The sequence below is a fragment of the Xiphophorus hellerii genome, chromosome 2 (genome assembly GCF_003331165.1).
Source record: "Xiphophorus hellerii strain 12219 chromosome 2, Xiphophorus_hellerii-4.1, whole genome shotgun sequence".
In the NCBI taxonomy this organism is placed as follows: Eukaryota; Metazoa; Chordata; class Actinopteri; order Cyprinodontiformes; family Poeciliidae; genus Xiphophorus; species Xiphophorus hellerii.
Genome location: NC_045673.1, coordinates 342,983 through 357,749, shown reverse-complemented (window position 1 = coordinate 357,749; position 14,767 = coordinate 342,983). Strand labels below are relative to the sequence as shown.

At 44.7% G+C, this 14,767-nt stretch overlaps 1 protein-coding gene across 1 annotated transcript; it reads right to left on the bottom strand.

Annotated features, from left to right (window-relative positions):
* Positions 1-1,205: 1,205 nt before the first annotated feature.
* LOC116708570 (uncharacterized) lies at positions 1,206-13,179 on the bottom strand. Its single transcript, XM_032546446.1, has 15 exons — positions 12,691-13,179; positions 11,642-11,699; positions 10,264-10,285; positions 10,134-10,179; positions 9,950-10,055; positions 9,708-9,727; positions 9,517-9,628; positions 8,528-8,552; positions 8,348-8,441; positions 7,771-7,877; positions 7,606-7,666; positions 6,759-6,834; positions 6,641-6,665; positions 2,530-2,839; positions 1,206-2,456 (listed from the first exon to the last, which is right to left on the bottom strand). The coding sequence occupies exons 2-15, from the start codon at positions 11,696-11,698 to the stop codon at positions 2,249-2,251; spliced, it is 1,269 nt and encodes a 422-aa protein (XP_032402337.1). The 5' UTR covers position 11,699; positions 12,691-13,179; the 3' UTR covers positions 1,206-2,248.
* Positions 13,180-14,767: the final 1,588 nt, after the last annotated feature.

Genomic DNA, 14,767 nt, shown 5'->3' with positions numbered 1-14,767 from the left:
AGGAGATCAATCGGTTCAGATCATCTGTCTCGTAACAAACGGTTTGAACTGATATGTAAAAGACATTTTTTATAAAAGTTACAAACTGAAGCTTTACAGATTTTTAATGTTCCAACGTCTGAACCGAGAATCCAGAACAGTTTCTGAGTCCAAACTCACCTCCACCACTTCAAATAATATTCACATGATCAGTTTTATTGAATTCATAACTTTATGAATTCAATTATTATTGAATTCATAATTATTCAATTATTATTGTTACCTGGTCTTTGATGTGAACTCAAGTAGTTGCAAGATCCAGGAAGTTCACTTCAAAATAATTCCTTGAATGTATCCAACAAACCCATTTATAAAAGAATGTAGGAATAAATTGGACCGATTTTTTGTAAAACAGATACAGAAACTATTTCACATCTTTTTCTGCTGTTTTGGGACTTAAAGGAAATACTTAATAAACAATACTGTGGCATTAAAATTAAGCTAAAATATTATAATCTCATTTTTGATTATTTGAAACTTTTTGATTCTATTTTATATTCAATCGATCATAAGGAAACTCAAAACATTTTCAGGACAAAAGCCATAAAGACTTTAGTTTAACTTAATGAAATATCTGACATGTTGACCTCGATGTTTTTCTTTCTTATTTCAGTTCTTATTCTCATCAGTCAGTTCGTACTCATATTTTATTCTCTATCGTATTTAGTCGATAATGAAAACCATCGGTTCCGATGGCATCAGTCGGAACCGTTTAGGTTTGTTCCGGCTGGAAGAACCGCTCATTTCATCTCTGATTAGTTTCAGTTTTAGAGCCTGGAGGGAAATCATCGGTTCTCAGTACTCACTTCCTCCGACGGAGCTGTTAGTATTCCCGCCTCAAAATGTCCCCCAGCATCAGAACCACCAACTGGACCGGGGAGCGGGTCAGAACCTGCTCGGTTCGCTGTTGTTGACCAGACAGCAGCTGCAGGAGCGGCCGTTACCGGGGCAACCGAGGGGAGGGCGGGCGAGGGGGACGGTTGCTAGGGGAAGCTGTGGTTGCTATGGCGAGGTGTTATGACGCTGCTGAGGCAAACCTCGCGGGATTTCAAAATCTGCTTGGAGACCTCCTGAGAAATCGAGAAATCTGCTTCAGAGCGGCGGCGTAATAATAATAATAATAATAATAATAATAATAATAATAATAATAATAATAATAGTAATAATAATATTATTAATTCATTTGTCCTAGTATTTGGGTAAACTTTAAGATAAAAAATTATCACAAAGAAATGGGTTTTATTTTGAAATCATCTGTAAATGAGAAAACCTTGACCAACCATTAGTTAAATCAGTTAATAGCCGATTTAGAACAACAAAATATTCTTAAAAAGGCATTTAAAGTTGACATTAGATATTTATATAGACTGTAGAAAAAGTGTAAGTGTCTGACTTTAAGTTTGACTAAATGTTTCCAATTTTCTACCGACTTTTTACCAGAATAATGAGACAGAGGACGAACTAGCTTGATGAAATATAAGTTCAGAAGAAGATATCTCGAGGATCCTATCCTGGCCGTCGCTTTTCTGTGCAATTCCACTCAAATAAAAATCTCAGTCTGGGCTTCCTTCCATTCACTTGGTTTCTCTCCGATAGCAGGCCAATCAGTGAACAGAAAGAGTTTTAGTTTTAGAGGCGGAGCAAAACCGTTCAGTCTGTGTTGGCCACGCCCCCAAATATTGCATTAACGTTCGGTCAACTCTTCTCTCTTTGCAGTGGAGGACGGTTTACAGTGCAGCTAAGCGTCGTAGCGTCGAGCCGACGCATTACATAGTGACTGGGTAGAATGTAGAACCTCAGCTCGGTTCTCGCCTCCCAGCTGGGAGCCCAGAGCCTCTGGACGCAGGAAACGCAGAACAAGCAGCTGCAGAGAGCAGAGACGATGGAGACGTTTAATAAACCAGCTGATACTCACTCTGCATCTGCATCGGCTCCTGGCTGCAGCTTGATGACTTCTTCTGGTGCGGCTGGCAATCTGGCAGCAGAAAACAGTCAGTCAAGTTAAAACAGTCAGGTTAAAACAGTCAGTCAGTCAGGTTAAAACAGTCAGTCAGGTTAAAACAGCCAGTCAAGTTAAAACAGTCAGTCAGGTTAAAACAGTCAGTCAAGTTAAAACAGTCAGTCAGTCAGGTTAAAACAGTCAGTCAGGTTAAAACAGTCAGTCAGGTTCCTCATAATGTTGGTCCCAGATGAAATCCTGAAGACGTTCTCACTCGGCCTCCGGTTCCTCTGGTTCCTCTGGTTCCTCTGGTTCCTCCGGCTCCTCTGGTTCCTCCGGTTCCTCCAGCAGCTCCTGGCTCTCCAGGGAGAGTTTGATGGAGGTTCCCTCGCTGGCCATCTGCCTCACCGCCATCTCTGCCGTCTGCCGGGCCACCTCTTCGGCCAGGCGGGCCATCTCCATGCGCTCCAGCAGCAGGCTGCAGCAGATACACTGGGTTACAGGGATGCTGTGTGCTGCAGAGGAATCCTCCTGAACCAGCGCCGGCTCACCGTTCCTCCATGGAGGCCAGCGCCACGCCTTCAGCCTCCTTCTTAATGCTTTCGATGAACGGCGTCCAGCGGCCCGTCTGGGTCTCTGCGTCTTCCTGAGATGTTTTTGTCCCGCTGTCTGAAGCCAGGTCCTGCGGGGCCACCTGGGTGGCGCATTTCCCCAGAGCCTGCGCAGAGCCGGACCTCCCCCTCTCCTGCTGGGCCGGGTCACCCGCTGGACCCTGGGATCCTGCAGCTTTGGGGCGGTTCTGGCCCTCGTTGTCCGACTCCATGTCCTCCAGAACCATGTCGGGCTTCAGTTTGGAGGAAGCTGCAGCAGGAGGAGGAGTCAGAGGTCAACGTTAGGCTTTGTGTCTGGTTAGAAGCGTGTTACAGTGTTGATGCTTTAATCTCCTCCAGGCTGCAGAAACACAATCAAAAGGTTATTGGTTTTTAATTCACTAAGTTAATTAATGAAATATTACTTTTTGAAAACATTTCTGCCTTGCATTGTCAACTGGTTGAACACGTCAACATGTCAAATATGTGTGTGTGTGTGTGTGTGTGTTTGTCCTGTCTGTCTCTGTGTTGTCCTGCCGACCTGTCCAGGTGACCCTTTGACCTCTGGAGCAAGGCGACCCACAGGGATCAGAACCTGGTTTCTCAACTTTCACACTGAACTTCGACATCAGTCACCATTTTCTTGTTGTTTGTTTTATTCTCATTTGTTCGTCTTTTCCAGTTTTATTAGTTTTCATTATTCTTTCATTTTTACTCAAGAGTTTAGCTGAACGTCATTAGCTTAGTGAGTTTGTTTTTCTGTTTGCGTTTGGACCGAAGCAGTAGAGATGCAAATAGAAGAACAAAAACATGCAAAAACTGAATTTTCTATAATACATTGTAATTGAAGGCTGAATTGTTTTGTTGATAAATTCTTGCATGTTGGAGAAAAGTTGTCTAACTATGCATACAGAGTTAGCTGGTCAAGAACGTAAACAGTAACTGAGGCTGAACTATTTGGCTCTTAGTTCCTGATAATCTTTTTACTCATTTTGTTAATAAAAGTCATTTATAACCAGCCAGTGAATTTATGAACCGGATTTTTTCGTTCTGGTCCAACGTTAAGGTGGTCCAACGTTAAGGTGGACCAGGACCGGTTCGGTCCACAGGTCAAAGGTCAAATCACTGAAATAATGGACCAATGCCAGTCTTCCTCTGCATTCATGTGTATTTAGTGGAACTGTATATAAATGTGTGGAGAAACTTGTAAGTAATGTCCTGAGATGTTGGTATTTTAAAAAGTTCCTCATGAACTTTGTCATAAAAATCCTATATTGTAATTCTGACCATTTGAATCTCGATTAATTATTCCCACAGGGAATAATGTTTCTAGATGTTTCACAGTCATGTTTCTGGACTGTGGGAGGAAACCGGAGAACCGGACAAAACCCACCACGCACAGGGAGAACATGCAGACTCCGGGAATCGAACCCAGGACCTTCTTGTTGCAAAGCAACAGAGTTACCAACTGCGCCACTGTGCACCCTATCCCACTTCATAAGACATTAACTCTTACATCTCTGAATGCAAATGATTCTCCAGGAATACGCCTTAAGGTTCAAACTTTAATGCATTTATCTACAATAAATCAAGTACAAATACAGAGAAATGCATTCTGCTTCATCACACATCGTAGCTGCCGTTCAACAATTCAAGATGTGTCAAAGTTGACACATATTAACTAATATATGTGTTCAAGAAATCTACAATAATTTCAGAAAAACAGTAAATTACTAAATTTTTCTGTTGGACAGAAAATGTGCAAATTTAAAATACAAACAACTGCGAGCAAAAATAAATCTGATGCTAAACGTATTCCAGTTCCATCTTCAACTAGAAGACAGAAAGGAGAGTCAAACAGCTGCCTCAATAGTCTGGGCTGAGCAGCTCCCAGTGAGGTCCCAGTGAGATCCCAGTGAGGTCCCAGTGAGGTCCCAGTGAGATCCCAGTGAGATCCCAGTGAGGTCCCAGTGAGATCCCAGTGAGATCCCAGTGAGGTCCCAGTGAGATCCCAGTGAGATCCCAGTGAGATCCCAGTGAGCTCCCAGTGAGGTCCCAGTGAGCTCCCAGTGAGCTCCCAGTGAGCTCCTAGTGAGATCCCAGTGAGATCCCAGTGAGATCCCAGTGAGCTCCCAGTGAGGTCCCAGTGAGCTCCCAGTGAGGTCCCAGTGAGCTCCTAGTGAGATCCCAGTGAGATCCCAGTGAGCTCCCAGTGAGCTCCCAGTGAGATCCCAGTGAGCTCCCAGTGAGGTCCCAGTGAGCTAACAGTGAGATCCCAGTGAGATCCCAGTGAGCTCTCAGTGAGATCCCAGTGAGATCCCAGTGAGCTCTCAGTGAGATCCCAGTGAGATCCCAGTGAGATCCCAGTGAGCTAACAGTGAGCTCCCAGTGAGCTCTCAGTGAGATCCCAGTGAGATCCCAGTGAGATCCCAGTGAGCTAACAGTGAGCTCCCAGTGAGATCCCAGTGAGCGCAGCGCCCTGCCAGCATGTGAGCTGGTTCTATGTGCTGGTCGGAGCGTCCCAGCCGTCTCCTCCTGCTGTTCAAGGGGCTCGCAGCGCCTTCCCCCCTGAAACAGAAGGAGAAGAGGGACTGAGTTAGGCTCCGGCCGTCCGACCAAAACAGCGCCTTTAAAACTCAAGAAGAAGAACAGGAAGAACCAGACAGGAAGTGGACCTTTACAAACCCCATATGGAAAACCAAGTCACTCGGCCCGCTAACACTGAGGAAACGCCTGGCTTCAGTCCGTCCACAATTTCCTAAACTACTGACCGCCTGTTTCCTAAACTATTGACCGCCAGTTTCCTAAACTACTGACCGCCTGTTTCCTAAACTACTGACCGCCTGTTTATGAATATACTGACCGCCTGTTTCCTAAACTATTGACCGCCTGTTTCCTAAACTACTGACCGTCTGTTTCCTAAACTATTGACCGCCTGTTTCCTAAACTACTGACCGCCTGTTTCCTAAACTACTGACCGCCTGTTTATGAATATACTGACCGCCTGTTTCCTAAACTATTGACCGCCTGTTTCCTAAACTACCGACCGTCTGTTTCCTAAACTATTGACCGCCTGTTTCCGAATATACTGACCGCCTGTTTCCTAAAGTACTGACCGCCTGTTTCCGAATATACTGACCGCCTGTTTCCTAAACTATTGACCGCCTGTTTCCGAATATACTGACCGCCTGTTTCCTAAAGTACTGACCGCCTGTTTCCTAAACTATTGACCGTCTGTTTCCTAAACTATTGACTGCCTGTTTCCGAATATACTGACCGCCTGTTTCCTAAAGTACTGACCGCCTGTTTCCTAAACTACTGACCGTCTGTTTCCTAAACTACTGACCGTCTGTTTCCTAAACTATTGACTGCCTGTTTCCTAAACTACAGACTGCCTGTTTCCGAATATACTGACCGCTTGTTTCCTAATCTACAGACCGCCTGTTTCCTAAACTACTGACCCCTGTTTCTTAAATTACTGACTGCCTGTTTCCTAAACTATTGACTGCCTGTTTCCTAAACTACAGACTGCCTGTTTCCGAATATACTGACCGCTTGTTTCCTAATCTACAGACCGCCTGTTTCCTAAACTACTGACCGCCTGTTTCCTAAACTATTGACTGCCTGTTTCCGAATATACTGACCGCCTGTTTCCTAAAGTACTGACCGCCTGTTTCCTAAACTACTGACCGTCTGTTTCCTAAACTACTGACCGTCTGTTTCCTAAACTACTGACCGCCTGTTTCCTAAACTACTGACCGTCTGTTTCCTAAACTACAGACCGCCTGTTTCCTAAACTACTGACCGCCTGTTTCCTAAACTACAGACTGCCTGTTTCTTAAATTACTGACCGCCTGTTTCCTAAACTACTGACCGCCTGTCTCCTAAACTACAGACTGCCTGTTTCTTAAATTACTGACCGCCTGTTTCCTAATCTACAGACCGCCTGTTTCCTAAACTACTGACCCCCTGTTTCTTAAATTACTGACCGCCTGTTTCCTAAACTACTGACCGCCTGTCTCCTAAACTACAGACTGACTGACTACAGCAGACCCAGTGGACCTGGACTCACCTTTCTGCAGCACTTCAGTCGCTCCCTGGCGCAGCATTAGGAAAGAAACACAGAGTGAGTCTGAACGGTCTGAGTGAGGAAGGAAATGATGTTGATGGTGATGATGATGATGAAGAACCTCAGCTTCGTCTTTGGGCGGCATTACGAGCTGCGGCATCTTCAGACCCAGGCCGGACACGAACCAGTCCACCACTCTGGAAGCAGACAGGATTTGGTCATGAAACGTTTCGATCGGCTGACTCCTCCTCCGCTCGACGCTTCGGGAGTCACTGAGTTGTCACTTCATGTTTCCGTTCTGACTTTACAAAGAGACACCATGTTTACTCTAAGCTGTCACATGTTGTTCAGAAATATGTTCAGAAGTGAGACTTTCAGCTGCTTCCATTCACTGATGCTCTGTTTCTGCAGCCGCTCTGTAAAATGAGACTACTGGCCAGATTATTAGCATAGCCAGGTTATGCTATACTAATAATCTGGTTACAGATTATTAGTATAGCATTGCTCACATTAAGATAATAAATCTTCTACTGGAAAAGACATTCAGAGGAAATAAAGAGAATCATATAAAAACATGAAACACGTCAAAACAACAAAAAGAGAAATGCAACCATCACTGAACTAGAAATAAGATTGAGAAGTTTAAGACATAATATATTCTCTGTTTGGAGTACTATCAAAATAAAGTCTGATGCATTAACAAGGGGGTGGGGGCACCATCAGGTCACTCAGAATATTTCCCAGAAGTCTTTGGGGTCTGAGGTGGGTTTTCTCTTCAGCGTTTGGTTTATTTGTTGCTTCAGAGCCAACAGATCAGACTCTGCAGCTGGGAAGCCATGTTGTTCCTGCACCGCTTCCCGGCGCGCTACAAGGTCAGTGCAGGTCAGCGAGGCCTTGTGTGGTTTTTTTGGGCGGGGTCACCAGGAGTTTACAGGAAGCTGAGTCGTTGCCGCGGTAAATAAACCCACCCAGCTCTGCTGTCGGTGTCCAGTGAAATCCCACTGAGAGACTCTGGTGGAGGCGACAGCACTGGAGGCAGAAACAGAGAACGTCGCATTAAAGGGTGGAAACCATCCGCAGCGCAGCGCAGCGCAGCGCAGCGCAGCGCAGCGTAGCGTCTGGAGCTGCTCTACCTTTGTCTAGAGAGGAGCGGGAGACTTTTGGTGGCGCTTCCACAGGTACGCCACCAGAGGGCAGAATCACTGGCTGAGGGACTATCTGCTTTATCCAGTTCACCACCCTGCAGGACAGAAGAAGATCTGTCACCTGCTGCTGCAGATAGAGGTCAGGGGTCAGGAGACCCACCGCTTCTGATCGGGTCAGCTCTGGACCCACCGGCTCGGCTGCATCAGGCCGGCCTGACCTTACCTGGATTAACAGAGCAGATCTCATTCTGAGCTCCAGCATGTCTCACTTTACATCATTTAAGATATAAATATAAATAAATAAAAAAAACTCGGCAGTCAGGAACCAGAAACCTGTTTAATTATCACAGGAAATTGATCAAAACCATGTAAAATGTTGAAGAATTTTCAAATTGGAGATTTTTATTTCTTTTAAATTTGATGTTGAAATGTCGTAAAAGTGTAAATATTCTTGATAAACACAACCACAAATGTGAAGTAAGACTTGGGGGCGGGGCCACTGGCCTGCAGTAGCTTGGTTTCCTGATGCCTTGGGCCGGCTCTGACTGTAGTGACCTGTACTCACTTTGGACGGAACTGAGGAGCCAAACTCTCCACTTCAGAAACGTCCTCCTCCGACACCACCTCCACCACGGGGATGTGAGGAAGCGGGTCATAATCTGGATTATACAACATCCGATCATCTGGAAGAACGGCATCATTTCTGCTTGACTGAACAGGAAGAGGCGGGGTTTAGAAAGCCTACCTGGCATTGTCGCCGCCTCGAACACCTGGAACAACAACAAGCATTAGAACATAAAGTTATTAAATTGTTTTGATTTATTTCAGCAAACTAAGAAATTACTTTATGCTAATTTTTAATATGAAGCTGAATATTTAGCTAGCAAACCAGATATATTGTTGTAGTTAGCTCTGAGCTAAATATTTAGCTAACATGCAAATTCACATGCTGATAACAGGAAGAGGACTATCAAAATAAAAGCTGTGTCTTCCGAACTTCATAATCTCCTTTCGAATCGCTTCATGTCTCTCTCATCGTTTCTTTTCCTCACATTTCATCTTAAAGCAGAGGAAGAACCGTTTTAAAGGAAACAGAGACATCCAGCAGCAGGAGTGATCAAAATCCAGCTTTTATTTTCATGATCTACTTATCTACATGTTTAGCTCCGTAGCTAACTAAACAATTAGCCAGATCAGAGCTAAACATTTAGTATATTTGGTTAAATATTTAGACTGTTAACTAAATATTTAACCAAAAATTAAATATTTATTGGAGCTAAATATTTAGCTGGTTTACGTTTTAGCTTGGTGAGAATTTGGCTTTGAAAATTTTTTTCTTCTTCTAAGTCTCCATAACTTTTTTCTCTTCATTAGCCTAAATAATTGTTCAATTTGGAATTGATAACTTTAATCTTATTATGTACATTTAAATTTACTCATATTTATTCATGATTAAATGTTTATTTTTATTGTTTTGAACCTAATTTATTATTTATTTATGTTGAAAAGAAAAACATCTAGGATGAAAAAATGAGTCAAGAACTAGTTTTCTTTTCTTGACGCTTTTCAGATATTGAGATAAAAGACATAAAATAACAAAACTCAAACACATCTGTATGCCTTTGAGAAGTCAAACTGATCTTGATGTAAATGTCTGGCGGTACCGAACCAGGTCTGGGTCCGAACCGGTTCTCCAGGCCCAGCATGTCCTCCCGGCTGAGGGCGGAGCCTCACCTCGGTGTGCTCCTCGGCGGCGTTCTGGGTCTCAGCCGCTTCTCGGTACTTCTCATCCGGCTGAGGCAGAACCTTGGTCAGACCCTGAGCGACCCAGCCCATCACGCCGGTCCTGACAGAGACACAGCCGTGAATTTTACCTGTTAAACCATCAGGAGTTTATTGAGCTTTAAATGATCAGTAGTTTATACCGATCTCCATCCTCTCCTGGCTGGACAGCAGAAGAAAACAGAAAGCAAATCATGTGATAAAATATCTGCTGAAATGAATCACATCTAAAGAGTTTAAACAGACAGAGCTGATTCCAGCTTTTAGAAATGGAAATCAGTTTGGATCCTCTGATCGGGTCAGAACCTCTCCATGTCCAGGTGACAGGACTCCTGGCTGTTTTACCAGCGAAGGCACCAGGAGAGGTTCTGGTTCTGGTACTGACCCTGCAGTCTGCGTTGGACCCCTTGAGCAGAGGTGACCCCGGCGGCTGCGGCAGCACGCTGACGAAGCCGTTGGACAGCCAGCCCATCACTCCCCCGTTGCTCTGGCTGCAGAGGAAGTTCCTCACAGGTCAGAGGTCAAACCTCTGAGGTGCATGAAGTTCACGCCATGCAGGAATACTTTACCCGTCCTCTGAGGCTTCCTCAGGGCTCGTTGCTGAAGCATTCTTGGCTGCAAAGCGTCAAATAATGATAAACATGCGGCTCTCTCTACCAATCAGGGAACAGCTTACATCAGCAGGTGGAGCGACCTCACCTTCATTCTTCTTCACCGACTCCTCCAGGAGCAGAGAGAGCGAGAGAGAGACACAGACTGGTGTAACTTCACTCATCTTCAGTCCAGACTAACTAACTAACTAACTAACTAACTAACTAACTAACTAACTAACTAACTAACTAACTAACTAACTAACTAACTAACTAACTAACTAACTAACTAACTAACTAACTAACTCTACAGCTCCCGGCGGTCTCTCCCCTTCTCTTCTGCAGCTGTTTTTCCAGGAGGATTTTCTTTCTCCCTCCTCAGAAAAACATTCGGTTTGGTTTAAATGTCTTAGTTGCTTTTTGTTTGGGTTGTTTTGGCTTTTGCTTATTTTTGGTTATTTATGGGTTTTGCATTAATCTAATTTGGTTTTTCATTTCAGTTATTCCCTTTTCAGGTTTCATTTCTTTAGTATAATTTAATAAAATCATTTTTCTTGAAGTCAGAAAGTCCTTGTGTGGTTTCCTGTAATCGAACCAAAAGAGCCTCATGGATGGAACTGTGACTGACTTTAGGAGCAGCGCCACCTGCCTTCACAAATAGGTGGATCAGACCGGACCGCAGGGCAGCCAGGGTCACTGCAAGGTCACTGCAAGGTCACTGCAAGGTCTGCCTCCTGCTCCTCCCCTCACACCTGTAACCTGTTAACTCATCAGCTCAGGTCTTTTGTTCACATTCATCCTCCTCAGTATTTAAGCCTCTCGTTCCCATTCACTCCCTGCAGGATCTTCCCGTCGTTCTTCCTGTGAGCTCTCTATCGTCTCCCAGATTCATGGTTCATGTTCCTTTTTATTTACTCTGTAAGTTTGTTCATTTTTTTCATTAAAGAAATCACAAAACAAACGTTTTAATCTCGCTGCATTTGGCCAACTCCCACCGTGACGGTTTCTGCTGGCAGACGCTTCATCTCCTGGTAGAATCAGGGAATTATTTCTCTGTTTTACTTCATGAAATATTTATGACATGAAAATGAGTGTAACTGATTACAGCATAACATTTTTAAACCATTACTAGTTTGTGTTGTTTTATTTCTGCTTCATAAATTGTTTGCTGTGAAATTTGTTGGACAGGAATCTAAAGGACTCCTCCTTCTGCCTGAGGCGATCTACTTCCTGTACGAACTCCAGCGTAGAGTAGAGTAGCGTAGCGTAGCGATCAAACGATGCGGACTTGAGGACAGAAAACCAGAAACATTTAAAAAGAGACCTTCAGGAATCCTGAAAAACATCCAAATCATTCCAGAACTCGGAACTGTTTCTGCAGTAGAACCAGTCCGGGAACAGACTGGTTCTACTGGACCCCAGTAGAACCAGTCCAGAAAAATAGCCAGGCCTGGTTTAAAACTTTTGCACAGTGAGTGTTGTCTTACAGCAGCAGCCGGAGCTTCAGCAGGCTGAGGAACGACCTTCACCACCCAGGAGAACATCCTGCAACAGACGCACCAGTCAGCAGGGCTACTGGTTCTACTGGTGGCTGTACTGTTTCTAGTACTGAGCATAGTGTGAATGAATGAATGAATGAATGAATGAATGAATGAATGAATGAAAGGTAGACATCAAAACAGTAAATATCTTTACACAGGCTGATAAAACAACATTTAAAAATAGAAACTGATAAATTTCATGGTGACTTAATGACTTTATTAACCTGAATTCTTCTATATTTATGCAAAACCTTTTATTATTTAACATTTTAATATTTCCTTGACCTATTGGCCATTAAATATCATCTTAGATCAATATTGACCCAATGCCACCAAACGCCATGATCACTAACTGAACACAAAGTGATCTTTGCAGTGTCCTAGTTAAAGTACACCCTTCACCTGTGCAGCAGAGCTCTCAAGGTTTGAATGAAGAACGTAGTTTTTATGTTTAGCGAGACATCCAGAAAAATGACGTGACAATTTTCATATTTTTAACTTGTGGGGCAGAAACGTCAGAACGGCCAGCAGGCGGTGCCAAAGCTGCACTACCAGGAAACTCCACAGGGGGGAGACAGTCCCACTGCCTCAGGTCGGGGTCAGAGGTCACTGACCCTCCGGATCTCTTATTAACTCAGCAGATCAGCCGGTCCAACAGAACCAGAGAAACGACAGGAAGTCACTTCGTCCAGTTGTTTATGATTGGTGACCGGACCAGAACCAGAACCAAACCAGAACTGGACCAGAACCAAACCGGTCGAGAACCAAACTTGAACCAAACCAAACCAGAACAAAATGCAAACTGGACCAGAACCATGCCAGAACCGGACCAGAGCCAAACTGGACCAGAACCAAACCAGATCCAAATCAGAACCAGAACCAAACCGGATCAGAACCAGGCCTTTCCTCAGCAGCTCTTAGCGACGCTTCATCCCTCAGAGAACTAAATTCTGGGATTGAACTGCGGACGGTTTTTCATGCAGCGGCCGTCTTACCTGCGACTCTACGGGAGGCTGAGCATGCCGAACGCACAGAGACCCAGAGAGCGGTGCAGCCGGCGCAGATCTGCGGGGATTTCCTCTGCGGCAGCCTGGAGGGAGCTGACAGGATTAACCTGAAGGTCAGGCCTCAATCCCTCAGATTATTAACGTCAGAGGAGCAACATGGACAAACTACAGTGGCCTGACAAACTACCAGGAACCCATTTGATGCCTTTCTGAATGGAAAACTCCTTCAACTTCTGAGAGCTGAGTGTGTTTCTACAGACAGCTGGGAGGAAACGGGCCCTGAACAGGGATCAACTGGTTAGAGACGTGAGAATGCAGATTATTCCTGGTCTGGGCTGCAGGAGGAGTACCCAGAGAGAACCCACCCAGGCAAACGGAGAACATGCAAACTCCATGCAGAAAGCCCCAGGCTGGGATTCAAACCCACAACCGCTGCTTCCCGCAGCAGAGCTCACGGCGCCCCCAGCGGGTCGATCTGAGGCGACGCACTTTGAAAAGCAAAAGTGTCAATAATTTTTTTTTACCCCTCCAGGGGGTCTTTGTGGGCTCTAGAGTCCCTTATATGATAGTAGGCTGACAGGAAACGGGGAAGGCATGCGGCAAATGTCGTTGGGTCCGGGAGTCGAACCCGCGACGGCCACGTCGAGGACTCAAGGCCTCCAAATACGGGTCGCGCTAACCGCTACGCCACCACGGCACGCCCCAAAAGTGTCAATAATAATAAAACTCCGTCGCACCATATTGGACAATAACAAGATGTTCATGTTTAACTTTCTTTACTCAAACTGTCGTTTTGAGTTTTGTTCTATAACCAACTGCGATTCTTTTTCAGGCTCCAGGCGCTTCGGGTCGGCTCCCGTCTCTAAGCAGCAGAGTTTAAAATCAAACAGAACATGCTGTAATCTATTATTCCTTTTTCTGGCTAAATGAATATTTAAAGTTCACCCATGTGGGAAGTCTGTGACTCACAAAAGGTGTTTCTGTTTGCATCTAAAGCTGCTTCAGTTTTTCTCCTCCTGGTCTGTTGGCAGGACGATCCGATCACCGTCTGTAAAATGTTCCTATTAAAACAAAACAAAACAATGTTGCAGGCGGCTGTATTTAATCCTTTCAGACGATTTGTGTAGCTAACCTGAGCTCTGAGCTTTAGCTCCCAGAGGGACAAGGATGGAGTCTGTAAAGTTATGCTAAAATATTAGCAGCAATATTTGGGGTTATTTAGAGAAATCTTTCATAGTCATATTTTCAGTGTTATTCCTGCATTTATGAGTGTCATGGTTAGTAACTAAATATTTAGCTTGCAAATTAAATATTGAATTAGCAAGCTAAATATTTAGTGTATTAACTAAATACCTAGTTAGCAAGCTAGCCTGCTAGCTAAATATTTAGTTTTCAAGTTATGATATTTACAAATGAATGAAAATGAACCTGAGTATTTTTTTTTACTATAAAAGGCTGAATAAACCAAATTCTTGCTGCTAATATCTGACTTAGTAAGTTTCCAAACAGCGGTCATGTAAAAGGAGGATGAGGAGGAGAGAAAGCGAGAGATGATGTCAGAGATGATTAAGGAGGATTCAGGTTGAGCAACAGGTAAACAACTCTTCAGGTAAATCTGCGGCTCGTTTCCAGGTGAGTCTGAGGATGAAAACATTTTAATCTTCCCTCTGGAACAACCTGAGCAGGAAGACGGTCAGGTCCAGAAACAGTCCAGCGTTCCCGTCTCAGCCTGATTGTTTCCATGGAAGCGTTCCTGCTGGAGCGACAGGAGGCGCCGGCAGATCCCATTATCAGCTCAGGATTAGCTGGAGCAGGACAGCGCCATGACACACAGCCATGACACACAGCCATGACCGTCCAGGTCCCGGCTCAAAGACAGCCGCGCAGGGGTCCATCCTGACGGGACGTCTGGATGAGAGCCGGGGACGGACGCAGGTCAGAGGTCGTCTCTGGGGTTCAGGGTGGAGCTGAGCTGCTCAGAGCCGAATATGATCAATAACCGAGAGCAGCTGCAGATGATCTGTGATGGAGGCTAATCCTGATTAGCTCTGACACAAAGAGCAGC

Excerpts from the sequence above, each read along its gene's own strand:
- LOC116708570 (XM_032546446.1), bottom strand. The coding sequence starts at position 11,698 with ATGTTCTCCTGGGTGGTGAAGGTCGTTCCTCAGCCTGCTGAAGCTCCG. Across the intron at positions 9,728-9,949 it reads GGTCCAACGCAGACTGCAGG|CCAGGAGAGGATGGAGATCG; the intron begins GTCAGTACCAGA and ends TCTGCTGTCCAG. Across the intron at positions 2,840-6,640 it reads GACTGAAGTGCTGCAGAAAG|CTTCCTCCAAACTGAAGCCC; the intron begins GTGAGTCCAGGT and ends CTCCTGCTGCAG.